The 25,619-nt window shown below is 40.0% G+C and overlaps 1 protein-coding gene across 13 annotated transcripts in view; it reads right to left on the reverse strand.

Annotated features, from left to right (window-relative positions):
* The window catches only part of PLCB4 (phospholipase C beta 4), a 381,489-nt gene that overhangs the window by 142,127 nt on the left and 213,743 nt on the right, over positions 1-25,619 (reverse strand). For 12 of the 13 annotated variants that reach the window (XM_070485569.1, XM_070485568.1, XM_044747972.2 and 9 more), the window contains one exon: positions 12,473-12,571. In XM_070485569.1, the coding sequence (XP_070341670.1) occupies positions 12,473-12,571 (99 nt within the window). Of the gene's footprint in view, positions 1-12,472; positions 12,572-22,756; positions 22,857-25,619 lie in introns of all 13 variants that reach the window. The other variant, XM_070485577.1, reaches the window with a different exon arrangement.

Here is a 25,619-nt window from a genome sequence, read left to right on the forward strand (position 1 = left end):
CCTGATGATCAGCGATGATGAGCATCTTTTCATGTGCCTATTGGCCATCAGTATATCTTCTTTGGAGAAATGTCTGTTCATGTCTCCAGCCCATTTTTTGATTGGGTTGTTTGATGTTTTGTTGTTGAGTTGCAAGAGTTCTTTGTATATTATGGATATTAAGCCCTTGTCAGATATATGACTTGCAAATATTTTTTCCCAGTTAGTGGCTTGTTTTTTTGTTTCAATCCTGTTTTCATTTGCCTTGAAGAAGCTCTTTAATCTGATGAAGTCCCATTTGTTTATTCTTTCTATTGTTTCCCTTCTCTGAGAAGGCATGGTGTCCGAAAAGATCCTTTTAATACTGAAGTCAAAGAGTGTCCTGTCCTATGCACCCCAATGTTTATTGCAGCACTGTTTACAATAGCCAAGACGTGGAAGCAACCTAAGTGTCCAGTAACAGACGAATGGATAAAGAAGATGTGGTACATATATACAATGGAATACTATTCAGCTGCAAAACAGAACAAAATCATTCCATTTGCAATAACATGGATGGACCTTGAGAGAATTATGTTGAGTGAAATAAGCCAGCAAGAGAAGGATAATCTGTGTATGACTCCACTCATATGAGGAATTTAAAATTAGGGACTAAGAACAGTTTAGCGGATGCCAGGGGAGAGGTGGGGTGAGGGGTGGGCACAAAGGGTGAAGTGGTGCACCTACAACATGACTGACAAACATTAATGTACAACTGAAATTTCACAAGATTGTAACCTATCAATAACTCAATAAAAAAAAATCTAATTTAATCCGCAACCACTTGAGGGTTTAAAGAGATGATTGATGTCAAGTGTTTAGCACTGTGCCTGGCACACAGAAGAGCTCTATAAAGTCTAATACGTTCAACTCCTTTGGAAAAAGAAAAGTCTCTTTTATCAAACAGTTCTTTTCCCTGTTTATCTGCATGGCCTGTTTGGGGGAGAGTAGCTATAACGAACTTTGAATGGATTTAATTTTTTTCCTTCTAAGGAAGTCTAAACCTCCTTTCCTCGCCCCCTGCCTAGTGGTTCTCAAACTTCAGCTGCATCATCAGAGCCACCTCTTAATCCAGATTGCTGGAGTCCCCCTTCCCTGCCCCCCCAGCATTTCTGTTTCAGTGGATCTGGGGTGGGGCCTGATAATTTGCAATTCTAACACGTTCTCAAGTCCTGCTAATGCTGCTGGTTGGGGACCACACTTTGAGGACCACGCAGGCTCGCTAGTATGGAATCTTTCTGCTCAGCCTGTGACCAGCTACGTTTACCTCAGCCAAGGTGTTTAACCATTTTAAGCCTGGGTTTGCAATCTATAAACTGAGGTTAAAAAGACCTAATGACAGGATTCTTTGGAGGCTTAAATGAAATAGTATTCATACAGCATTTACATGATAATGTACAGCACTGAGTGCATGCTCATGATGGCAGATATTTCTACTGCCAGCAATAAAAAACACCCTCCCCTAAAAACAACCCAAACCAATAACGACAACAAAAATATTTCCTCAATTTTTAGGAAGAAGGAATTCACTCACATGAAATTGAGTTTCAAGAAATGATTTTATAACTCAAGAAGGAACTTCAAAAGGATTCACTTTAAAATATGTTGCATATTTCATTTGACTGTTCATTTGTTCACACCTGAGTGAACTCTATTAATTCCATGGCTGCACCACACGCATTAATAGAGTGCAATCCCAAAGAGAACGCGGAAAGAGAAGGAAGCCAGGATGTCCTCTGGGCCTCTTTACCGGCAGCCTGGAGATCCTCAAGGCTGTTCTCATTAACCCTAATTAAAAGGATGCCCTGGCCACATGCACCTGCTAACCTGCAGCCAACAGACATGGCATGAAGGAGCTTACATTGAGCATTTTCCTATTTCTATTTCAGGTTGGAAAAAAGCAATAAAGAACTAGCACTGTCATTTTAGCCACTGAATTTTAATTAAATTCTTTAGCATAGCACAGTAATACTTCAGAGACCTACACAGTAACTCAGTTAGTTCCTTATATTTTAATTTTGACTCATTATTTACACACTTTCTTCTTGCTTTGTATCGTATTGTCTTGTTTTCACAAACTCCTTGTAAACTGAACCCCACCCCAGATTTCCTTCTCTAGTTTCCTAGTGGATGTGTCTTATGTCCTCCCATGAACAAGCAGTCTGTCCTGCACCCTTGAATAGCGTGAATCTTGAGTTGGAGAGTTTTCCATGAGACTGACTCAGACACTATTTCATGGGTGAAATGCTTCTGTTCTCTCAAGGAATAAAGTTATTGTCTACTTTGTGAAGAAATGAAGAAAAGCAAAACCAAAAAAACTTCATGGAGAGGGAGAAAACATAAAAATGAGAAGAATAAGCAAAAACAAAAACAAACAAAACTGGAGCATCTTAGAAAAGATAAGAGGGGTTGGTTATGCAACAAAAGCTGATACAATTATAGAGGAAAGGGAAGGAAATGGAGGACGACTAAATTAAAAATATAATAATACATTCATAAGAGAAAATGAGCTAAAAGTAATTACTTGAAACTGAAAGCATCATCATCACCATCAAAGCTGATTTGGTATTCATTTCTGTGTAACATTACTTGTCTTCTAAGCTAGCTGTCTGCAAACTACAGCCTGTGGCTCAAATCCAGCCTGCTCGTTTTTGAAAATAAAATTTTTATTGGAACACAGCCCATTCATTAACTTGCAGATTGTCTAAGTTCTATGGCTGCTTTTGTGCTACAAGGACAAAGTTATGTAGTTGTGACAGAGACTGTGTAGCTCATAAAACCCGAAGTATTTAACAATTGGTCCTTTACGGAAAAAGTATGTTGACCCCTGTTCTAAGCCTTTTCAACATGAGCTGATCAACTACACAAAGAGTACCTAAGATAATTGTGGTTGACTACAAAGAGGGCCACAATCCTTCATCCCTCTCTACATCCACACCCTTGCAATGTGACTTCACATTCTCCCATCAAGAGGTGAAGTGCATGTCCCTACTCCTTGAGTGTAGGCAGGCCTTGTGTCTTGCTTTGGTCTAGAGAATGCAGCAGAAGCTTGGCTGTGCCCAAGAGAGAACAAGCCCCGACTGCTTACAGTCAGATGACAGACCAGGTGGGGTGAAGATGAGATGGTACCACCACAGTCATCCTAACTCAGCCAACCCCTATTTGGCCCAGCAAACATTTGAGTGTGCCCAGCTGAGCCCAGCCCAGATGGCTGACCCACAGAATCATGGACTACATAAACAGTTGCCTGTCTTAAACCACTGAAGGGGATTAGAATCTGCCACCCTAAAATAGCCACTTTGGCATGTGGATTATTTTGTGCTGCAGGCAACTGAGAATCATCAAAAGCAGAAAGAAGCCTTGGAGCTTCCCTTATCTGATTAAAATTAGAAACTTCTGAGAAGCAAGGACTGCCATAAATTCCCTCTCCAGGGAGTTGTATGGCCACGAAGAAGATGGAAAGTTGGCACCAAGAAGAGTCGGCACAAACAAACCTTACTAAAATAATTCTTTTTTTTAAAAAAGTAATTCTTATTTTCCATTAGTTTCCCCACATATTTACCTTCCCACAATTTACCACCCCTAGAAGCTCAAATCCCTTTTTCTTTTGTCTAGTCACTGCACAATTTATTGCCCTTTGTTAAAATAGTATATAACCTTTTGAGTCTAACTATTTCTTTTGAGTTTTCACTTCTTTTCTGTGAAGCTCCTGTGCATGTAAAAATATTAGCACCAATAAAATTTGTACGCCTTTTCTACTGTTAATCTGGCTTTTGTCAGTTTAATTCAAAAGCCCCAGCCATTGAATGTATGAGGGCAGAGGAAAAGTTTATCCCCTCTATGCCATTAAGCTTAGGTATGGTTTGTTACGCATCAAAAGATGATACAATTAGTGACCAATAATTGATCCTTTTAAATCCTTGTCTCTTCACATTCCTAACTCATGCTCTTCCCTCCTTTTCAGGCCTCTTCATTTCATTCCAGAGTTAATGTCACATCTAGGGGTACTTCAAACCAGGCTCACTCTTGTCCTCTGTGCCTCCCTGTAACTTCACCTGTCAGTCAAGCCTGAGATCTGGTAATTTCTCCCTGGGGAAATCGTCTGATTGTACCAGTACTTTTAGACTTCTCCATTCTCCAAATCCTTAGATATCTGTACAACTTAGCACTCGTTGGTATATAGCACATTTAGCATACATGTTTTCATTGCTCCAATCAAGGCATAGCCTCCTTTTCATCAAGGGCAGTGGCTCCTTCTTCCTCCAGCTCACACTCAGAGGCAGATGGTTATGCAGGGTGGGTCACTAAACCATGATTTGAAATTGCTCCTCTAACTTTTCCCACAAGTAAAGGAACAAATGTGCACTAAAGATCTATGTAGTAAAAACCCAGGATTATCCTGGACTTCTTAATCAACCCCATACTCTGAGTTAAGAAGAGAATAAAAGGCAGAAGTTAAAAGCCATTTACTGGCAGAAACTTTAGGAGTCTGATTATCAATGCCGAGTGCTGACTGATAACAGCTCTTCAAGGTTTGCAACAGTGTTTGTTGAGTTACTGGCTGAATATTTTACAAAACAGACATGGTCCCAACCATGGTGGAGCCTTTGATCTGAAGAGGCAACCACACACACTGGGCATGCCTTACAATCCTACCAGGAGCCTCTGGCACAGGTATACTGTCGCCATTTGAGGTGAGACGGATGCTCACTCAGACAGGTGAAAGGACTTACTCAAGGTCGTAACTTGTAAATGTCAGGGTCAAGGCTCAAACCAGAGTCTTTTGTCTTCAAGTCTACTTACTTTCTGGAACTTTCCAAATCATACAGGCCTTTCCTTAAACGTCTCATGCTTGAATGATAACGAGCTCTACACTTTGGGGTTTTGAGAACACAGATCACGTTATCAGCACCGTTGTTTTAGAGGCTGGTCTGGTGGAAGAAACAGGCCTGAGTGTTTTGCAAAAATCTGGCTGATGCTAGCTCTTGCAGCTTGGGGTTGTTTCAGGGTTTAAGCCAACCGATTAAGTGCCCAGGTGCCTGGTCACAGTTTTCTTACCACATGAGAAAGATGTCCCATGGCTGTGATGACAAGAAAGGTTAGTGAAGGCAGGTCAGTGTAAAATAACAGATTCCTTAGGTGAAAAACATACTCTTCAGATCCACCCACCTTAACATCTGCTCTTTTCTAGCAGAGAGATGTTAAGAAAATTGCCTGTGGAGAGGAAGGAATAAGACTCTAGCTCACCTTCCTTAAATTAACTCCTGGGTTCTCCAACCACACTCTCACATCTCCTGTGTGCACTCTGGCGCCCCTGCCCCAACCACTCTCCACACACCTACCAAAGTAACTGTCTCCAAAATGTAAATCATGTCACCTCAGTCCCGTTGAAAATGGCTTCCCACGACAATCAGAAAGAAATCCAAACGCCTTGAGGCCTCTACCTACTTCTCCGACTTCCGTTCTTACCATGCCCCAGCTCAAGATGGCCACACCAACCAGGATGCCAAGAGCGGCCCTGAGAGTGGAGGACTGAGACGGAGGAAATGCATCCATTTGTTCATCCTCTTGGCTAGTTTACTATGTTTTTCAATCCCTTTTTTCCTCACTTTATTTTTAACTAAAACTTATGTGATTTCTATTACATGCAAAATGCATCTTAGGTACTACAGACGATATAATGATAAATACCATTTATTTCAGGAAGAGGAACAACATAAGCATATCCATAAATTTACTTCTTCTCTGGCATTTTGCCTGCATCAGAGCCCACCAAGCTTCCTGTGCTAGAAATCCCAACTTCATCTTACACTCCTTACTCTGCCTCCCCTTCTACATCCACCAGGTTAGAAAATCCTCTAATGCATTCCCCCACTCATCCTTCCCCCTTATTTCCCATGTGTCTTACTGACTGTCTATCCTTCAATCTCATCTCTATCCTCCCCAGACTATTCACACAACAAATCCAGCCATGCTCACTTTGCATTCATCATTCAGACTTTGCCCTTCCCTGCTAAAAACCCATCAAAGGCTCCCAGTAGCTTTCAGGATCTAGTGCCAATGCCTTGAGCTGGAAAGTAAAGCCATCTGTGGTGGGGACACTGTCCATCTCTGTAGCTGCAGCTCCTGCACTCTTCCACCCTCCCCTCTGCCCCAGCTGGTCAAGCCACTTTCCCCCATTCCACACCCACGTTCTTGCACAACTTGTGGACTCTCCCCTCATCTCAGCTGTGCTTTGATTGGCTGATTGACTCATCAATCAAGGTTCAGCCCAAAGGAGGCCGGCTCTCTGAGGGCTCCAGGTTAGTCCCCTGGTCCTGCTGCACCTTCTGGTCTTTTCATACCACGAGGAGCACATTCTACCACTTTCCTCAACACAACTTGACTGTGGGGGAAAGCATAGGGTGAGGGGTCAGGGCATCTGGGGCCACATGCTGAGGGCCAATCGTCTCAACCTGAAACAGCTGGAGTTAATTCGCTGGATAATAAAGTGATATCAACACATTTTTTTGTTTTGCTTTAAATGTCCAATTCTAGTAGGAACCAGAGTTTGAAGAAAGTGGGACTCATGGCAAGACAGATAATAACTGAATTAATATCTACCAGGCACATGTAGCATAGGTTCCTCAGCATAAAAATTCAGAAATTGAACTTCATTTAACTCATTTCCATACTTTTTCTTCCCCTACCTTCTGAACTTGAAATCATGATTTCTGCTTTTGTGATTGGCAACTTTTACAGTTTAAATGATAGCCACAAGCCTCTATTTCATGCACCATCAACTAACTATCAACATTACTTCCCACAGAGAACATTAACCCTCTGATTTTCCCTCCATGTTTCCATCCCGTCTACTTTCCAACATCTTTCTGCACCCTTACGTTGCATAGACAGAATTAATAGCTTTTTCATTCTGTTTTGTCAGTAATCATGAAATGTCTTGTCTACCTGTAGGTTGATTCTAAAAGTTGAAAGACTAATAAATATTATCATGATTATTTATCATTATGATGGCTCTGTAAGTGTTCTTCACCGTAGATTCAAGCAACGTGCTACAATTCCACTTTCTACTCTTTGAGCCCAATACCCTGACCCTGTGGGTACAATTCAGTTTAAACTGTCTAAAACTTGGAAATAAGATAAAAAATGGTTATATATTCTTTCAACATTATACAGGAGCACTGTCGAAGAGGCCTACCCAAGAATGATTTATTTCCACGGAAGAATGTACCTCTGTTTGACTCACTATTTATTATTGTTTAGGGCCCAGATTCTTGGAAGTTAGCTGGATAAGTTACAACTGTTTGTTGTTCTATAGAGATGCATGTGATTGGGGTCTGGCGGAAAAGACACCCATAGAGGTTACAGTTTTATCACCCTATAGGGCAGTAACCAGTTTTGAATCAATTGACAAAACTTGTTTCAGCTTTCCTGACTAGCTATATCAAATTTTCTTCCTCCAGCTCTTAGAACTAGCTTTAGCATCCTGCTGGTGTCCTCACTGAGGAGTTAAATAAATCTTTAAGTCAAAATACTTTCTATGAGGGTTGTGTTTTTAGTTTTTTGCAAATTATATTTGGAAAATCCTTTGCTTCACTGATGAGCAGCCTTGGGTGTGTAGGCTGCCTAGATGTCTCAAGGCTTCGCTGCCGGCCCACCACTGGGTTTCAGCACCACCTTGGATGGAGGCCAAATTCAGCCTGGTGCACTGGGTCCCACTTTAGCTTTGCACTGATCCTGCATTCTGATACTCCTCTGGGTCTGGCAATTGCAATAATTGTTTCCGTTGTCCTGGCAGCAGCTGTAAGCACCAACAGGCTCCAAAGGGACTCCATCTGGGCAGCTTGCCTCAGAGACAATAAAGTCCCATGGGTGAGAAGAAGGGGTGGCCCAAGCAGGATTTATGATGGGGGGCGGGTGGGGCCGGTGACGGCTGAGGTGAGTCATCCATAAAACATTTAAATCTCTGCTTGGCTGCCGCTAAGAAGAAACGGCTGATAAAAACTGCAGATGCCAATTAAGTGAACAGAGAACTCTTTCTATGTGTTGGAGAAGGAGGATGGCATTTTAAAATCCGGTTGAAGTTTGAGCTGATTGTCTAGAACTGTGCTGTCCAGTAAAACAGCCACCGGCCACATGTAGCTAATTAAATTTAAATTAAAATTAAATAAAATAAGAAACTCAGGTCCTCAGTCCCACTAGCCACATTTCAAGTGCTGAACAGCACATTTTCAGTGCTGAACAGCCACACGTGGTAAGGCACAGATACAGACCGTTTCCGTCACTGCCAAGATCTGTCAGTGACTGCTTATCTAGAAGGATAGCAGGATATTCTTCTTAAGGATAAAGCTCTTTTTGAATTTTGTTTGTTTTAACTACATGCATTGCCCTTCAAAGTTATGCAAAAGGGGGGTCTCAGGAGAGTCTAGATTGGAGAAATTGAGGTGAAAAGGGAGCTAAATTGCTCAGAGGGAGAAGGGACTAGAATTTTCCATTTTTCTCCTTTGGCTTGAGAGGGAGGAAAAAAGATCTATATATTTTTTGTAATTTGGAGAAGAGGCATGTGGAAAAGAGGAAAGGGTGAATTGTAAAAGGACTCTTGGGGGGAGATTTAAAAGAAAATGAAAAGAACATGCAGCTTGGTGGAAGAGCTGAGCGAAAGAAGACAATGAGAGACACCCTTTAGCCAGGCTGACATGACATTTATGCAGCATGATCTCTGATCTTTAAAGTGTGTCCTGCAATTCTCTGCTACCACCAAATCTTTAGGGAAAGTCTATTTCCCACAGTATCCTTGTTCCTGGGATTTCATGATATAATGGGCTTAGGGAGAGAAACAAACTAAAGCAGGGAACAGTCCTGGGAACAAAGAGGTAAGAAGGCATTGAGGCTATGAGTAATCACCAAGAGAGGGTGCACCTAGGAACTCTAGGAGAGACTGAGGAGGGCATGAGCAGCCAGGGGGTGGGGTCTCCAGCTCTTTAATGTGGATATGAAAGGAAAGTCAGGAGATCCTTGAATTAGAGACATTTGGGTTGCATGTGTTTTAAAAAGCAATGCTGTCTCTCTCTTCTGCAATAGGAAAACCTCTACTTTAACGATTTAATAACAAGCATCTCTTAGGAAACAAAATATATTTTGCATTTAAGGAACTTCCACGTCAAGCCAAGTTAGATAAAAAACAGATTTAGAAGCGGCATGGGAATACAATCAGAGGCTCCAATGCATGACGTAGTTTCTGAAATTTTTGGCTACCTCAAAAGAAATCCCTCAATAATGTAGAAATAATAAAATAAAGCTTAAATACCATTGTGCTGATTATATTTATTGACAAAATAGTATATATTTTTAAAACAGTGACTAGCAAACACTTTTTTTTTCCTGATCTGGTGAGTGATCACCCACTGCTTAAACCCTTCCCTGCCTTCTTTAAACTGATACGTGGAAGGCAATGTCACATTTACCTGATACTTCAGGCCGTGGTGACGACCTTAGTCACTACACGGGGCTGAAGGCGTTCACGCCCCTTTAGAAACAGTCCCTTTGTCATGAAGCTTTTGGGATGCTTGGGATGGGTTTTCTTTAATTCTTGTTCCTCCTCCCACTTGCTGTCAGCTATCATTTCTCACTGCTGTTCACGCACAAACCATAGGAACAAACCTTTCCTGTTTACATTTTGTGGCTTGAATATTTTAATGGCGTGGCTCCAAAGAAGTGAATCTTATAGGATTGGGAAACAATAAGAAAAACCGGCTACAGTATGCTTGAAATACTATTTGGTTTTCTAGTTTGATCTGTGGTTAGGAAGAGACGTATTTACTTTATAAAATTAAAACTTTTTTGCTTAAAATCCTAGTAAAATAGCACTTAAAGTTGAAAGCTTAGTTAGACTGTATTTAGTACTTGCTCAAGGTTTCTTTCCTTCTAGCTTTACCTCATTTTCAGAGGAACCTAGAAGAAAAGCAAATGCCTTTAGAGGCATAAGCAATCAGTACTAAATATGAGTGAGTTGTGATGATTAATAACGAAAGAAAAACATCATGAGAAATAAAAATGATTCAATGATGAAGAACTTTCAGTTCATCAAGTCACATTTCACTTTATTTATCAAAACAAGTACTTTCTCTCTAATATGTTTCTGCTTATACGACAGTAGTAGAGATACTCAGCCAGTGGTTACATTTAATCTCTTCAAAATGACCTTCTCTGGGTAGTTGGAAGCCATGCAGAATTTGTTAATTATCCTATAGATTTCCAGAGCCTGGGAAGCTGCCTTAGAAAACTGCAAATCTTTTGGGACATGCTACCAGACTCAGGGAGAGATGTCTCTCATTGGCTCAAAGTGAAGGGCAGTGGCTATATCTTGGTGACACTGGTACCCAACCTAGAGCTGGCTTGCCTGGGACAAAGACTTGGAAATACATCTAAGGTAGTCCTTGACGTTCTTGCCAAGCTGTGTAAAATGGATAAAAGTAGTCAACTGCAATGAACTTAACGTTGTTTTAGGCTTGAACTATATCAAATTGTTGATATTGAAAATTTTTAACTTAAAAGATGAAAATGTCACTTGGTTTACTCTAATATTTTGAATCTGGTGAAGTTCAGATCCCCACACAGGTCCCGAGGATTACCAAGTCCTCTCACCACTCAAATCATCAAGAAGGTGAACAAACAAACAAACAACAAAACCAGAGTGAGTTGGAATCAATTCTATCTAAAATCTCTTTTGATACTAGACATCTACAGTGAGTTCAGCAGTTACAGGCATTCTGCCAGTCCCCGGAGAGAGAAAGATAAAAAATATTAGATAAAATGTGAATGCAGTGTAATATGTGCAAGGGAAGATTAGTGGTGGTACAAGGGAGTTATCAATTCTTACTGAATAAGTCAAGGAAGATACCAAAGAGGTGGAAATTTATTATCTGGGTTCTGAAGGATAAGTAGGAGTTTACCAGTCAAACAAGGAGGAAAAAGTACATTTCAGGAAGAGGGAGGCGCATGCAGAAAGCAAGTTAATAGAACAGTCTTTTGGGGGAATTGTAATTATTATTATGGCTAAAGCAGAGGGTGTGGGTAGGAAACTGGTGAGAAATGTGGCTATAGAATCAGGCAGGAGTCAAATTATGGAAAGCGTTGTATTTCATTCTGATGAGTTTCCATTATGCTACAAGAGGGAGTCATGGAAGCATTTTCAATAGAGGAAAAACAGGTTCTGATTTACATTTTCAAAAGACTACTCTATGATCACAACTATGGAAGAGGAAGAAAAGAAAAACACAGAAAAAAGACTAGAAGAAAACTGCCAAAAAGTTGATGGTGGCTGCCCTGAGGTGGCAGAGTATTATTTTCTATTTCTTCTTATAGCAGAATGCAGTTAGCTGTTCTTTCTGGGGAGCAATGAAGTTTATCACATAAACAGCTGTCCCTTCAATACTTTAATTCAGTACAAGGAATAGTCAGCACATTTGGGCCCATCCTTTGCCTTTCTCAATTTTGTTTACTTACAAAGCAACTATGGTATCTCTAAATCTAGAGAGTATTATGATACGTATTTTGGAAAAACCAAGTCTACAGTACTGAGTCATGTCAGCCCACAAACCTCATGAAAAGGCCTCACAATCTGAACCTCTGGAAGGGCCACTACAATTAGCCACCACATACATTCCGTTGATTTTGAGAGGCACCAACTCTGACTCTAAAGGCAGTCTTCAGTTTTACATTTCAGTTCGCCTTAGAGGCAACACCAATTTCATCTAGACACCCCAAGTCCCCTCAAATACCAGTACAATCTAAGAAAAAAATGCATTTACAATGCTAACAGGGCTTCAACTCACCTACCTAAACCTTCTGAACAGCTTGGTGGCCCCAGGCCCCTGCTCTATAGAAAGTCTGTGGCCATCACCCCACCTTGTAAAGGCCCAAACAATCAACGACAGAAGCAGAAGCATACAAAGCCTTGTTCAAACTAGTCTGTACAAATGAAATGAGCAAAGCATTGACTAGAACAAAGTACAATCACTATTACATTGATAACAAATACAAAGTTTTATGTGTAAAGCCTGCCCAAAGCACTTCATTAAGCAAAGACTGTTACTACATGAAACCCATCAGTAAATGAGGAACATAACAGCAACAACCTTATCAAGTTGTTGTGAGGAATTAAACAAATAATACACATAAAGTGCTTAGAATGTTGTCTGGCACAGAGTGAGGACTCAGTAATTTATAGCATCATTATCATTATTGTTATATCTGGCAAATGATGAGTGCTCCATAAATTTTAGCATCATTATCATGATTATTATATCTCATAACTTGCCTCTTTCTAACTATTCCAACTTATAAATCTCAAAGATGTTCTTACTTATGTCAAAGAATATTTACTCAATACTATAATTAAAATGAAATAATTGTAAGAATGTTTTGAGAGAAAAGATTAATAACACTTCTTTACCTCTTCATATCTGTCAAAAACTGCTCCTTCCTGCAAAAAGGAAGGCACTTCCTTCTGCCAGTTAAATTCATAAGGTTTGGCCATGATTATATTCAAGACCTGAAAATGAAAAAGAATATCTCGTTAGTATATAAAATTAAAAAACAAGTGACAATCAAAGGTTAATCACCTTATATTCATGTATTTGCAAAAGCTTGTCTTCAAACACATGGAATAAGTTCATAAATTGTCTTTTTTTTTTCTTTCCTACATCCGACCTGCAACTTTCCTTCTCCTTATTTCTAAACCTGGAGAAATATTATCATGAAGAAGTACCACAGGTAGTCATTTGGGAAGCTTCTCTTCCCTCTTCACGTAAAATAATAAGATTTTATATATATTAAATCTGATGGCATCAGAGAAAAGAAAGAAACCACAAACCTAAACCTATATATAGGAAAGGTCTGCTACAAAGAGCGAGTGGTTCTACAAGCCTACACTAGGAGCCTGAAGGTGAGTGCAAGGGCAGGAGTCCACAGGCTGATGGGCTGCTGAATCAAGTAGGAGTAGCCAGATTTTTTTTTATTGCTCTTGGTCCTCTCCTTAGCCCTCTCTCACCCCCTCCTCACTTAGGCCATGCGGGGAACAACAGAAAGTCTGCTTGCTAGCAGAGGCAGTGAGAGAGACGGGGCACTGTTCAGGGTGGCTGCCTGCACCCAGGAAAAACGAGGTGTTCCTTTTACCGACCCTTCTTAGCATCATGCGTAATGGTGAACACGCAACAGCAGCAAGCAGGACATCTTAAATAAAAATGTGAGCACACAACGAAGAATCACCAAATATTTAACAATGCCCAGAATATGGAAGATAGAATAAGTAGACAACCTTGCACCCAAGGAAACAGAGTTAACAGGACAAATAGAACTAACTTTGGCTTAAGTATGGCGGACACTCTCAGAGGGAGGAGAGAGCACATTTCCTCAAACACAATTAACTACAGATTCTAGAAATTTTAAAAAGATTGTTGAAATCAAACTCTTAATAGGTGAGCTGAATTGTAAAGAGAACTCAGATGAAGTGTTGAACCAAGGAATTCTCACAGAATGCAACACAAAAAGAAATACAGAAAGCATGACTGAAATTTAGAGACATGGAAAATGGAAACAGAAGGTTCAACAACCACCTAATAAAAGAATTTCTATTAGAAGAAGAGAAAGTGGAGCCAATGGAAGGAGGGGAATGATCAAAGCAGTAGTAGATGAACATTTCTGAAGTCGGAATATTTGAGTCCTCAATGTGAAAAAGTCCACTGATTGCAAGCAGTATAAATGGGCGGGGGAAAGATGCACACACCTAAACATGCCTTGAGGGGACAAAGAGAAGAAAAAACAGGAAGAGAAGGTACAAAATTTCTCAGAGATGCATGGAGAGAGGACAATTTAGAGGTGATCGACAATCAGACTAAAATCAGACACACCATCCAGCATACTGCACAGTGGGGCAACAACTTCAAAGTTTTGAGGGAACATAATTTTCCTCAATTTTGCACTTGAAATTCTGTGTCCAACCAAACAATGTTTCGACTTTTAGGAGAAACTATAGATATTTACAAACTTGCAAGGAATTGGAAAGACTTAGTGATCTACTCTGAAAGATTTAACATATACTCTGCCAAGCCGAAAAATAAATACAGAGAAATAAGAGAGAGAGGAGGAGCAATGCTGAAAAAGAGAAGAAAGTAAAAACAAAAAAAGAAACAATAAAGCTTACTCTTAAGCCTCATTGTACTGTACCAAAAAAGAAAGAAAGAAAAATAAGATAAAGAAATTACAATCTAGCTCCCAAATCCCAGATTATATCACTATGGGAGTTGTAGCAAGTGAGGTGGTTGGAGGGAGGGACGGATGGAACAAAGGCAAGTACACCATTTTGGGAGTAGAATATGAGCACGTGACCACACATCGAAACATATACTGAAAAACTGATAAAATACAAAGAGAAATTGGCAAAGTCACAATCGTATTAGGCGACAATGATTCTCAGAAATTAATGGAATAATTAAAAAAAAAGTAAGAATATGGAGGATTTGAATATCACACTGATTTAACCAAAACAATTTAAATGACTCAAGTCAACATAATTTAAATAAGACTACTTAATGAGCTTAATCCAATCTCTCCGTATATCTATTTTTTCTTCATTCCCTCTTTATACCCCAGCTTATAACAATCTCGAAATCTAATCATGATTAAGCCACAGAAGAAATCTCAGTGTTTTTCAAAAAGCAGAAATTACAGGGGCGGCCATGCTCACTGACCACAACTAGGCCAACTTGTAAATTAATGACAGAGAGTGAATAAAATCTGTACATATAGGAATTCAACATAAAGATACACAAACATTTCTAAATAATTCTTGAGTTAAGCTGAATAGTCAAAGCAGAAATTATAAACTTCTTAGAAACAAAAGATGGGAGCATTATACATCAGAACCTAGATATGTAATATGTAGCCAAAAAACAGTAAAACAATGGTCAGTAAAAGCTCACTGTTTTCTGAATATCCATATATTAGACAAAAATTTGGCAAGTGTTGGGGAGAGCGCGAGATGGGGGGAAGGGTGGAGGATGTGGAGGAAGCATAAACTCACAACATTCAGAAGGAAAAGTAAGATGTAATTACAAAGAGGAGAAGGCGAAAACTGTAAGAGAATACTGTGTATAACTTTAACCAAAATATCTGAAAACCCAAATAAAATGGATGTTTTTCAAAGTTAAAGTATATTTGGCTCAAAAATTAGGAGAGCACTTAAACAAACCAGTGACCTTGGAAGAAACTGAAAAAAATAATAAAAGATTAGGCCCAGATGATTTTATAGGTGAGTTCTACCAAATCTTCAAGGCAAAGGTAACTCCTATGTACCTACATTTTTCCAGAACATAAAAAAAAAAAGTAAAGCTACTACCCCACTCATTTCAGATCCTGACTCGTTATCAGAAGCTGGCAATGACACCACGAGGGGGCTCATAAAACACAAACCAACCAACCCTAGGGCTCATTCTCACAGAGAAAAAATTCTAGCTAAAATATAAGCAAATCTATTCCAGAAAGCTATTCAAAGAATAATTCGAGAGGTTTCAACTTCGAAAATAAATCAATCTAATTCATTACCTAAAGAGATTAAGGACAAAAGTCTCGCACATGCACCTCCTGGCATATCTGACAAGACGAGGGAAATCTAATTGCAAAAGTTCTCTGACACAGACCATTTGATGAAAACAGGAAGCCACAGGATGAGATAAAATATGAACAGTGGGATACTATTTACCCACATAGTTGCAGAATATGAACAGTGTAATACCATTTATGTAAGTACACACACACACACACAGACACGTGCACACAAGACAAACCTATTTTTCTCTAGGTACATATATGTGTACATAAAGAAATTACTAAGACACTTGGAAAGAGCCTTCCAAATTTATGACCCTGCTTACTTCTGGGGAGGGAATAAGGATTGGGGCTGAAAATTAAGGTATCTTTAGTGCTATCTCTGTGCTGGACATTTTTATTATAGGAATATATTCTTGGATTTATGAACTGCCTGTGTAGACAAAAAAGAAAGTAAATTTCAGAAAGAAAAAAAGTTGAAATTATACAGATAGGTAGATGCGTTATTCTTTAGTCTCAAACAATTTAAAGCAGAAAAAGAGGGTATTAGGTCAGTTTCAAGACAGCTTCCTCACAAGGGCAACTTGCTGTTTGAAGGAGGAACTACTCCCTTTCTCATTACTGACCAGGCTAAAGCTGGCGAAAGCATGAAGGGCATTCTAACTAGCCCCCACTAACCCGCACCGACGACTCCCATGGAAAGCCGAGAAGCTGAGCCAGGCTACAGACAGTGGGAGAAGAGAAGGTGCTTTTTCCCAGCCCATGGGTAGGTTGGTCCATGTCTCCCTATCTCCAACAATGACTATGATTGAGTTTCTCTATTTCTCTCTGTCTCTCTTGTCCTTCTCAGTTTGTCTTTCTCTGTGTCTTTCCATGTCCATTTCTCAGCATCTGAGAAACTCACACACGCAAGTATGTACACACACAGCTCCTTCACCCAAGTGCCTTAGAAGCAAGCTTCTAGTGCCAGGATGTGCAATCATGCCTTCTAGACCCACAAAACAGATCTTCAGGAAAAAACAGACCTGTAGACTCCCTCAGGCTGTCCTGGATGTGTTGTTCAGTGATGTGTAATGAGAATAACCAGCTATAGGGACCTAAGTGTTAACGTTAAATACAGATGAAAAACAACATGGTGGCTTCCTTGGTTTATCAGACAAGGGGATGGTGAGCAAAACATCTCTCTTCTGCACACCTGTATGTGTACTATGATCTTCTCACTCCTACTAACCATCCCTTTCCATATCACCCTTTGGTGGTATTTTAAAGGGAAGAGCAACAAGAAGCTTCTGATATAAAAAGATCATATCGAAAATTAAAATGAAGAAAGACAAACGCCATATGATTTCACTCACATGTGGAAGATAAACACATGGACAAACAGAACAGTTCAGTGGTTACCAGGGGGAAGGGGGCTGGGGGGGTGGGCACAGAGGCTGAAGGGGAGCACTTATATGGTGACGGACAAATAATAATGTACAACTGAAATTTCACAATGTTAACTATTATGAACTCAAGAAAAAAGAAAAAAGAAAATGAAAAGGAAGCTTATATCAACTTGCCTCATCTTTCATTGGTTTAACTCTGGTTCTCCCCCAGGATCTTTTCAGAGAAAGGACACACAACATAGGTCCTCAGTACATGCTGTTTCTCAGATTTCACTCTTAGCCTTCCTCCTAATATTCATCTCTACCTTGGGTACTAATTTCATCATAACGGTCTCATTATGTGAAGGACTTTGGCAGGGCCAGGGGATAATAGAAGGAGGACGGTAATTTTGACCTTAACCTCTAAAGAGATTTGCATGGAGGTGGGAACTCATTTCATTGCTTGCTTTCTCAGAGATTTGGGGTTCAGAACAAGGTAAGAGGCATTTTCGCAAAATGACATTGGAGTATCCTGAATTTTCCCAATTTTAAACCGGAGGGGAGAGGGGAGGCTGTTTCTTGCACTGTTTTTGAAATACTTCCTAGGGTCTGGCATTCGGCACAGCTGCTGGCTTATTTTATATAGATGCCACAACTATGACCTACAGACTAGAAAACCCAGCCAATCGTGTTTAACAGCAGTTTGATCCAGGTAATTGATTTTAAAACGGGAACAAATGAAGGTACATGTCATAGTCCAATCGACTCCAGAGAAAGTTAAAGGGACAAACAGTTACTTCTTTTAAAAGGCACGGAGGAGGGAAGTGACCACTCTATAACTATGACTGTCCTTTTTGCAATCATCTCAAAGCCCCACCCACAGCTAACTGCCAAAAACAATTTCACTGTGCCATGCCAAAGGTTCCTCTTCTCAAATTCTCTGGCTTGCCTTCTGGGGCCTCACTTACAAGATACTTCAAGGTTCAATTGCCTCTTCTACCCCCTAGAACACCACCTCACCATACAGACCCACAGGAAATGGTCCACCTTCTCCTGGAGGAACACAGAAAGTGAAGGAGAATTTACACAAAGAATGGATATATAACTCCACACCTTTTCCAGAGTAAACACCTCAAGCAGTTACTGGAAGGAGGCCAGTGGGCTTTTAAATAGTCTCATTGTTTCTAAATTCTCACGCAACTGGAACAGATTAGCTATTGCACTGGCTGCAGAGGAAAAACTCCCTGGACTGCAGAGCTTGGCAGGGAGAGAACCAGAGAGGAGGCGAGTCCTAGAAGTCCTTATTTCATAGTCAGTGGCAAAAAGCTCCTAAAGAAGATGATGGGAACTGAAAGAGTTAGTAGGAGGACGACAAGTGAGCTCAGATACACTGCTGGGGACCAAATATTCAAGCTGGACGTGCACATCGCCCATGAAGATGGCCTTCCATCCATTCTATCCATTCAGCTGTGGTGAACCAAGGAAGAGCAGCTATTTCTTTGCTGGCCCACTCTGCCCTGCATCTTTAAATCTGCTGTCTCGTCTCCCCGGCTAGACCTACCGGGTGGTCTTCAAGACTTACCAGACCACCTATCTAAGATATGGCGAATCTATATGAAGTCAGCTCTGCTCCTGGAGTTGACTCCATCCTAGGCCAATTGGGTCAAAACTTTGGCAAAGAATTTTTTGCTTTTGGACGTATGCCTTGTGTTCTGGTAGAGAGTGGTGAGAGGGAAGTACATGAAATCAAGTATATTTAAGGTCCTGGGTATAGTAGGCTAAATAATGCCCCCCCCCCTCCAATATCCACATTCTAATCTGTGAAATCTGTGTTACCTTATATGGCAAAAAAGGACTTTGCAGATGTGATTAAACTAAGGATCTTGAGATGGGAAGATTATCTTGGCTCATCCGAGTGGGCCCTAAAGGCAATCATAAGTGTCCTTATAAAAAAGGAGGCAGAAAGAGATTGGACACAGACAGAAGAGGAGGAGGCAATGTGACCACAGAGGCAGAGATTGGAGTGATGTAGCCACAAGTCAGGAAGTGCTGCAGCCATCGGAAGCTGGAAGAGGCCGGGAACAATTCTCCTCTAGAGCCTGGAGGGAGCCTGGCCCTCAGACACCTTGATTTCAGACTTCTGGCCTCCAGAACTGTGAGAGGATAAATTTCTGTTGTTTTCATGCACTAGCTTATGGTAATTTCTTGCAGCCCAAGGAAAGGAATCCAGTGGGCCTCCTGAAGCTGGACATCTTTCCTAAAAGGCCTAGCAAGATGCCAAATCAATCCAAAATGCAGTGGGGACAGCTCTGCCTTGAAGGGATGGGTATTCAACACAAATCTGTCCAACTGGATCAAAGAAAGGAAAGTACAGAATAGAATGTCATCTAGAAACGAATTCAGATAATTTCGGTCCTTCTATTCCAAAGACCCCTTGAGGAATAAAGATTTTTCTGTTGTATATCTTCCCCTGGGATCCAAAAGTCTTTTAACAGTTTTTGCACCCCAGCAATAAACACAAACTTTAAATAAACCCCGCAGCTTCCCCCAAGCCAATCAAGACATTCTCCATTTTTAGTTTCTGTTTATGAATAAATGAATTCATTTGAAAAAGCATTTGCTTCCGCCTGACAACATATAGCTTTCAAGTGAACAAAAAAGCACCATAGCTCAGTTACGAATTTTCTTAAGTGTAACTTTTATCTTTTACCTTCAATCTTATGACAAAAAAGTTTCATAATTAATTAATTCCTTCCCTATCCAACCATACAAATCCCATTAAACTACGTAACACACGACCTTACCTGACCCCAGGATGAGAGCAATGACAGTTGTTTTCCAGAACAGAGAGAGTGGGATAAAATTTCCACTGACAAAAAGTCAATTAGTTGATTCTATCAAGCACATTTCAATGTCTTGCTCTTCAGTATTTAAATAAGATATCCTTACATTTCTAAAAACAGATTGACAGCTATCATCAGATCATCCAGAGCTTTTAAATAAATGGCTTTACTTCAAGTAAGAATCTAATTTAACAGTGATATATTACATCATTAATGATAATTTTCCCCATTTGCCAAAAATATCTCCACTTTCATCAAGCCATTAAATAATCTTTTCAAAAGGCATATAAAGGGTGCAGGACTAAGAAAATGATGACAAGCAATATTGTTGAGGGTTGGGAGTAAGGGTATTCTTATATAGTTTGGCAAAAAAACCATTTTGCAATACCTTTTTATAGCCTTGAAATCTAGTAATTTGACACCCTTTGATCTGGTCATTCTACTAGTGGGATTTATCCTAAATAAATGCATACAAAATCTATGTGCAAAGATACTCATTGTTGTGATGTTTTTGGTAGCAAAATATTGGCTTATGTAACCTTCACTAAGCAATTGGTTCAATATATTATAGTATTTAAATATTCTGTGCCCATTAAAAATAAGGTTTTAAATTAATAGATATTTGCTGAACAATAGCAAATTTAGACGAGTTTCCAAAAATATTCACAACTCTTGTCAAGCAAATATAAGTGCTCTCAACACATTACATATGATCCAAATTTTTATGTGTTACATACATATTTCTTACACACACACACACACACTTTTTCAAGGAGAAAAAGACTAGCAAGACATATACCAAAATATAAGCAGTAGTTACACTTGGATGACGGAATTTTAGGTGATTTTTATTTTTTTTAATACTTTTCTGTATTTTAAAATATTTACAGTGATTATAACTTTCATATTCAGGAAAAAACGTTCTCTAAAGAGATGATGACATTAAAAATTGTATTCTTTATATAAATCAATTTTAAAATAATATCCATGTTTTCCACTAGAATTCCTAGCAAGAACAAATAGCAGGAAGAGACTCAAATAAAGCTGTAAAATGGTCTTCTTTTCCTTTAAAGATTTAAAATCTTGACTATACATTGGGAGCTTTCACACACACCACTGATGACTGATTCTTATGAAGGAGTTTTTAATAATACAGACTAAAACTTGAGTATTAATTCTAAAACCTCTACTATACTTGGAAATAAAATAGATTGAGGTGGTGCTGGATTTAGTCTTGAACGAATTCTGAACTGCAAAAAAAACCTAAGGCCTTTGCCACAATAAATCTACTTACATTTATCATAAATATACAATAAATACACTTATCAATAAAGCACCACCTGATTTAAAATAATTTTTTGGAGTTCATAAAAAACAAAAATTGAACAGGAATAAAACAAAAACAGAAAACAAACATCTGCTATTTGTCTCTATCTCCCTCACCTCAACATGAATCATAAGAGGCAAATGTAACTTTCTTAAAAGTTAATAAATACAAAATAGATGAATACAAATGTTAAAATGAATTGCCTTTAAAATGTATTAGGTGATACTTATGATCATATTATATGCTTCATTACATCAGAATTTTACAAAACATGTCTAAAAGATGCTTGGTTATCTGTGATATTTAGGATCAGCTTAATTTGAATATAATGAGTAAATGTTAACATATAATTTAGTCCGCAATGATTCAAAGATACTAGAATACGATGAAGTATAGAGTTTCTCAAGAGAAGAACTGGTTTGTTTCAAATGATTGGATCTTGGTGGTGTGGCTGCAGCGATTCCCTTGGAAATGACATCTGAGGTTCCCATGGCAGCCTCCAAGATCTTCTTCAACAGGTTACGTGGCTGACTGTATTAAAAGTACTTGTCTGTGACTGAGGCTCTCTGACCTTGCTACTGACCTCTTCCCTTGCAGCAAAGTCCTTCTGCAGGGCTCAGGCAGAGGCCCACTCAGGCTTACGGAGCAATTCTGGTGAAGGACGGTTCAGTGGCAGAGGGTGAGAACAGTAGGGGCCTATCTACCCATGAGTCTTCTGAGGTGTCATATTCCTAAACATTTAGTAAGTTCCTGGCTTAACCGTATTTTGATCTTTCAGAATTGGAAGATATTATTTGCATATTAATGATGTTTATAGTAGTGAGTTACAGACATGGCTGCTGAAAACAAATTTTTGTTTGATAAGATGCAAGATAGGGGCTGGCCTGGTGGCGTAGTGGTTAAGTTGGTGTGCTCCACTTCAGTGGCCCAGGGTTTGCAGGTTTGGATCCTGGGCACAGACCTAGACATCGCTCACCAAGTCCTGCTGCGGTGGCGTCCCATATAGAACTAGAAGGTTTTACAACTAGGATACACAACTATGTACTGGGGCTTTGGAGAGAGAAAAATAAAAAAGAAGAAGATTGACAGCAGATTGGTAGCTCAGGGCCACTCTTCCTCACCAAAAAAAAGCATACTTTAAAAAAAAAGATGCAAGATAAATCAACCTTTAGAATATGAAAATATATAGTGTGCAGTAGGAACCAGGGGAAAGGAATATATAATTTAACTGGCTTTTTCTCTGATTTCATATAATAACAAATCTGTTTTAGTAAGACTTTTTTTTCTTTTACATATTGGAAAACTTCTGCAAACTAAAGGCCTCTAAAATAAAGTTCCTCTGTTTTTAGTGACTAAGGCAGCATGGCAAACAGCAGAAGGTATTTTATTACTACTGAGTATTTAAGATAAACAGAGTTAACCTCAACAGCCCTGAGAAATACAACACTCCTGAGAAATGAGACAATTAGGCAAACCTGGGATACTTGTAAAGAAAAGACTGGATGTTTTTCCGTCTCTCAAAAGTAGCATTTGCTACTGTTTTCAAGATCAGAACTAACAGAGTATAGGGTAGATGTGTACGGTTTACCACGCACAGAAACAACAACTTCTCCCTTAGTAGTAGATGTTAGCCATACACAGCGTTTGGGGAGGGTTCAGTCCTTCTCTCTCCCAGGATAAGGGTTCTGATAAGGTCTGGAGAAATAGAAAACAAAATGGTAACACGACCGATTAAGTATGGTTTTAGGTGGAGGTCATAAACAGATCATACAAATAACTGTCTCTCATGGATTTTGTTTCATGGTGCTCTTAACTGTGCAACTAAGATAGAAGTGTGGGGTTTTGTCCTTGGAGAGCCCAGGGGTTCCAGGGTGGGGACTATGAGAATGGAGGCTTGGGTTGACCTCTCCCTCTGCCTTAGTTTCTTCTTTACTGGAACATCCTTTGAGCTCTTGATGGTAAGATCTGGATAGCCAAGATTGGGATTTGAGTCTCCTGAGGACTCAATCCGGGAGCACAAGGGAAAGACCAGAGAAGGTTTTGGATCCAGAGGTTCACCTTAGATCAGTGGTTCTCAAAGTGTGTACTTAGACAACACACATCATCAGAGAATTCATTAGAAATGCAAAATATCAGGCCCCACCCAGACCTTCTGAATCAGAAAATCTGGGATGGGGCTCAGAAATCCACAGTGCATCCAGCTGGCCAGGTGATTCTGATGTCAGATAAGTTTGAGAACAACTGCCTTGGATCGAGTCCTCATCAAAAAGAAAAAGGGAAAACAGAAAAAGAAGGAAAAAAGGTCTTTTGATCTTCATCTCTGGCCAGGGCCAGCTCACCAGGGAAAGAGACCTGCCAGCCATTAGGGACTAAAGCTCAGACTGGTAAAGACAGTCCACTTGTCTAGAACATGCACTTCTCTCAGGAAGGCCATGGAAAATCAAGGCTATGGAGATTCTAGGTCCTGGTACTTGCTTTCCAACCAAGATCAAGAGTAGATGCTGAGGTCCCTTAATCCTTAAGGGTTAAGTCTAAAGAAACCAATAAAGAGTGACAAGCAACTTGAAGAAAGCAAATAAACGGTGACATATTTAACACTCAGCCAACACATCTATTTAATCGACAATCAGACATTGCAGTCACTTAACAGGTCACTTTAAGCACTTCCTGCTTTTGGCCCAAACCTTTATGGTCCCTGATAACTGTAAGCTATGAATGCTAATATTTCTCCTAAGAACTCAGAAAAGATTGGGTAAATAAAGATTCAACCAGCAAACTCAGTCTTTAAAGAGCTTCAATCAACAAAAGAGCTGAGGAGAAAGATCATGTTAAACAGGAGCGTTCTAGAAGACAAGTGCCCTTGGCTTCAATGACAAGCAGCGTCATCTCTCACCACTCTTCCCTTACATTCTTCTCTCTGGACTTAACTTGATTCATTGCACAAAATACATTGAGCCTTTTGCATATTTCTCTTTCCTTCTCATTCCTGATCCTCTCTCCTGAACTTCGTCAGTCTGGTTATCTTCTAGGTATCAGCAAGAGAACCTGGGTTAGCTACCACTCCTGTATTTTCTTAAGCACACTGTACTTCCCTCTTCGTAGAATCTACCATGCTACATTGTCAACAGTTGTTGTTTATCTGTATCTTCACTATAGGAGGAACCCTGGGAAGGTTGGCCTTCTTTGCTTTTATAGTGTCCAGCATATGGCCAGCATTCAGTAAACCCTGAACGAATGAAAGGATGAATGAATGAATATCTTACTCTGTGGAGGAGCTCCCAAACACAACTAAAAACAACCAAGGCAGAAGACAATGAACCCTGCTCCTGTTATCCAAATGCACATGTCAGTATCATTTTTGGAAGGGGCAGGGGTGCAGATGGGGGTGATGGGGGTGGTGAGGAAGATTGGCCCTGAGCCAACACATGTTGCCAATCTTCCTCTTTTTGCTTGAGGAAAAGTGGCCTTGAGCTAACATCTGTGCCCATCCTCCTCAACTTTGTGTGTGGGTCGCTGCCACAGCATGGCTTGGTGAGTGACGTAGGTCTGCGCCTGGGATCCGAACCTGTGAACCTGGGCCACCAAAGTGAAGTGCACCAAAGTTGATCACTATACCACCAGGCCAGCCCCATCAGTATCACTTCTGTGTGTACCTGCTCTCCCTTCCCAGAAATTGAAATTTGTTCCCAGTCTCTTGTTCCCAACTTATACCCTGCTGCCTCCCTGGTGCCCAGCTGGAACCTAGCCTATAGAACAAGTTTCCATTCTTAACCTGGTTCTGCAGCCTAGTTGGGCCTATGAATAATTTCTTGGCTATACATCCCAACCTCACCTCTGCTGTGCCCCACACTTAGTCAGACGTCTGACCACTGGTTCCCCTTGAGGACTGCTCACATTGGCACCTGGGTCCTCAAAGGTGAGGCCACACTCTGGACATGTCCTCATGGGGTGGGGTATGTGGTTTTCTTTTCCTTAGAGACAGCCTCTTTCGAGGAGACCTCCTGGGGTGCTCATAAGGTCCTCCTCTCTCTTATGCCCTGCCCTCCATATTTTGCCCTTCATTTGCCCTTGAACTGGCTCTGCCACAATTATTAGGCAAAACATCACCAACGTGAATCTTACACGACAAAAGAGAGAGCTCTCTTTAGATGCCCAATTTTGCCTTAATTATTTGAATATTTCAAAGGAAAGATTTTTATTTTATCTTTGCTTGAATAATCCATCTGAATGTTGCCTCAGGCATGTGTATGGAACAAGTCTGAGGATTGCAAGATAGGACTTCACAAAAACAAGGAAACTGCTTTGTACAAGAGCAGGCACAAATTCAAGGGCTTGAAGAATTCTTTATTATAAAAACTATTTTCTTATTAAAATAAACATAGACAATGATCTCTCAAATTTAATCAAGATTCCTGATATTTAAACATTCTCCAAGTGATTTTATAAATAGGCCTTTGC

Source organism: Equus asinus, chromosome 15 (genome assembly GCF_041296235.1).
Source record: "Equus asinus isolate D_3611 breed Donkey chromosome 15, EquAss-T2T_v2, whole genome shotgun sequence".
NCBI lineage: Eukaryota > Metazoa > Chordata > Mammalia > Perissodactyla > Equidae > Equus > Equus asinus.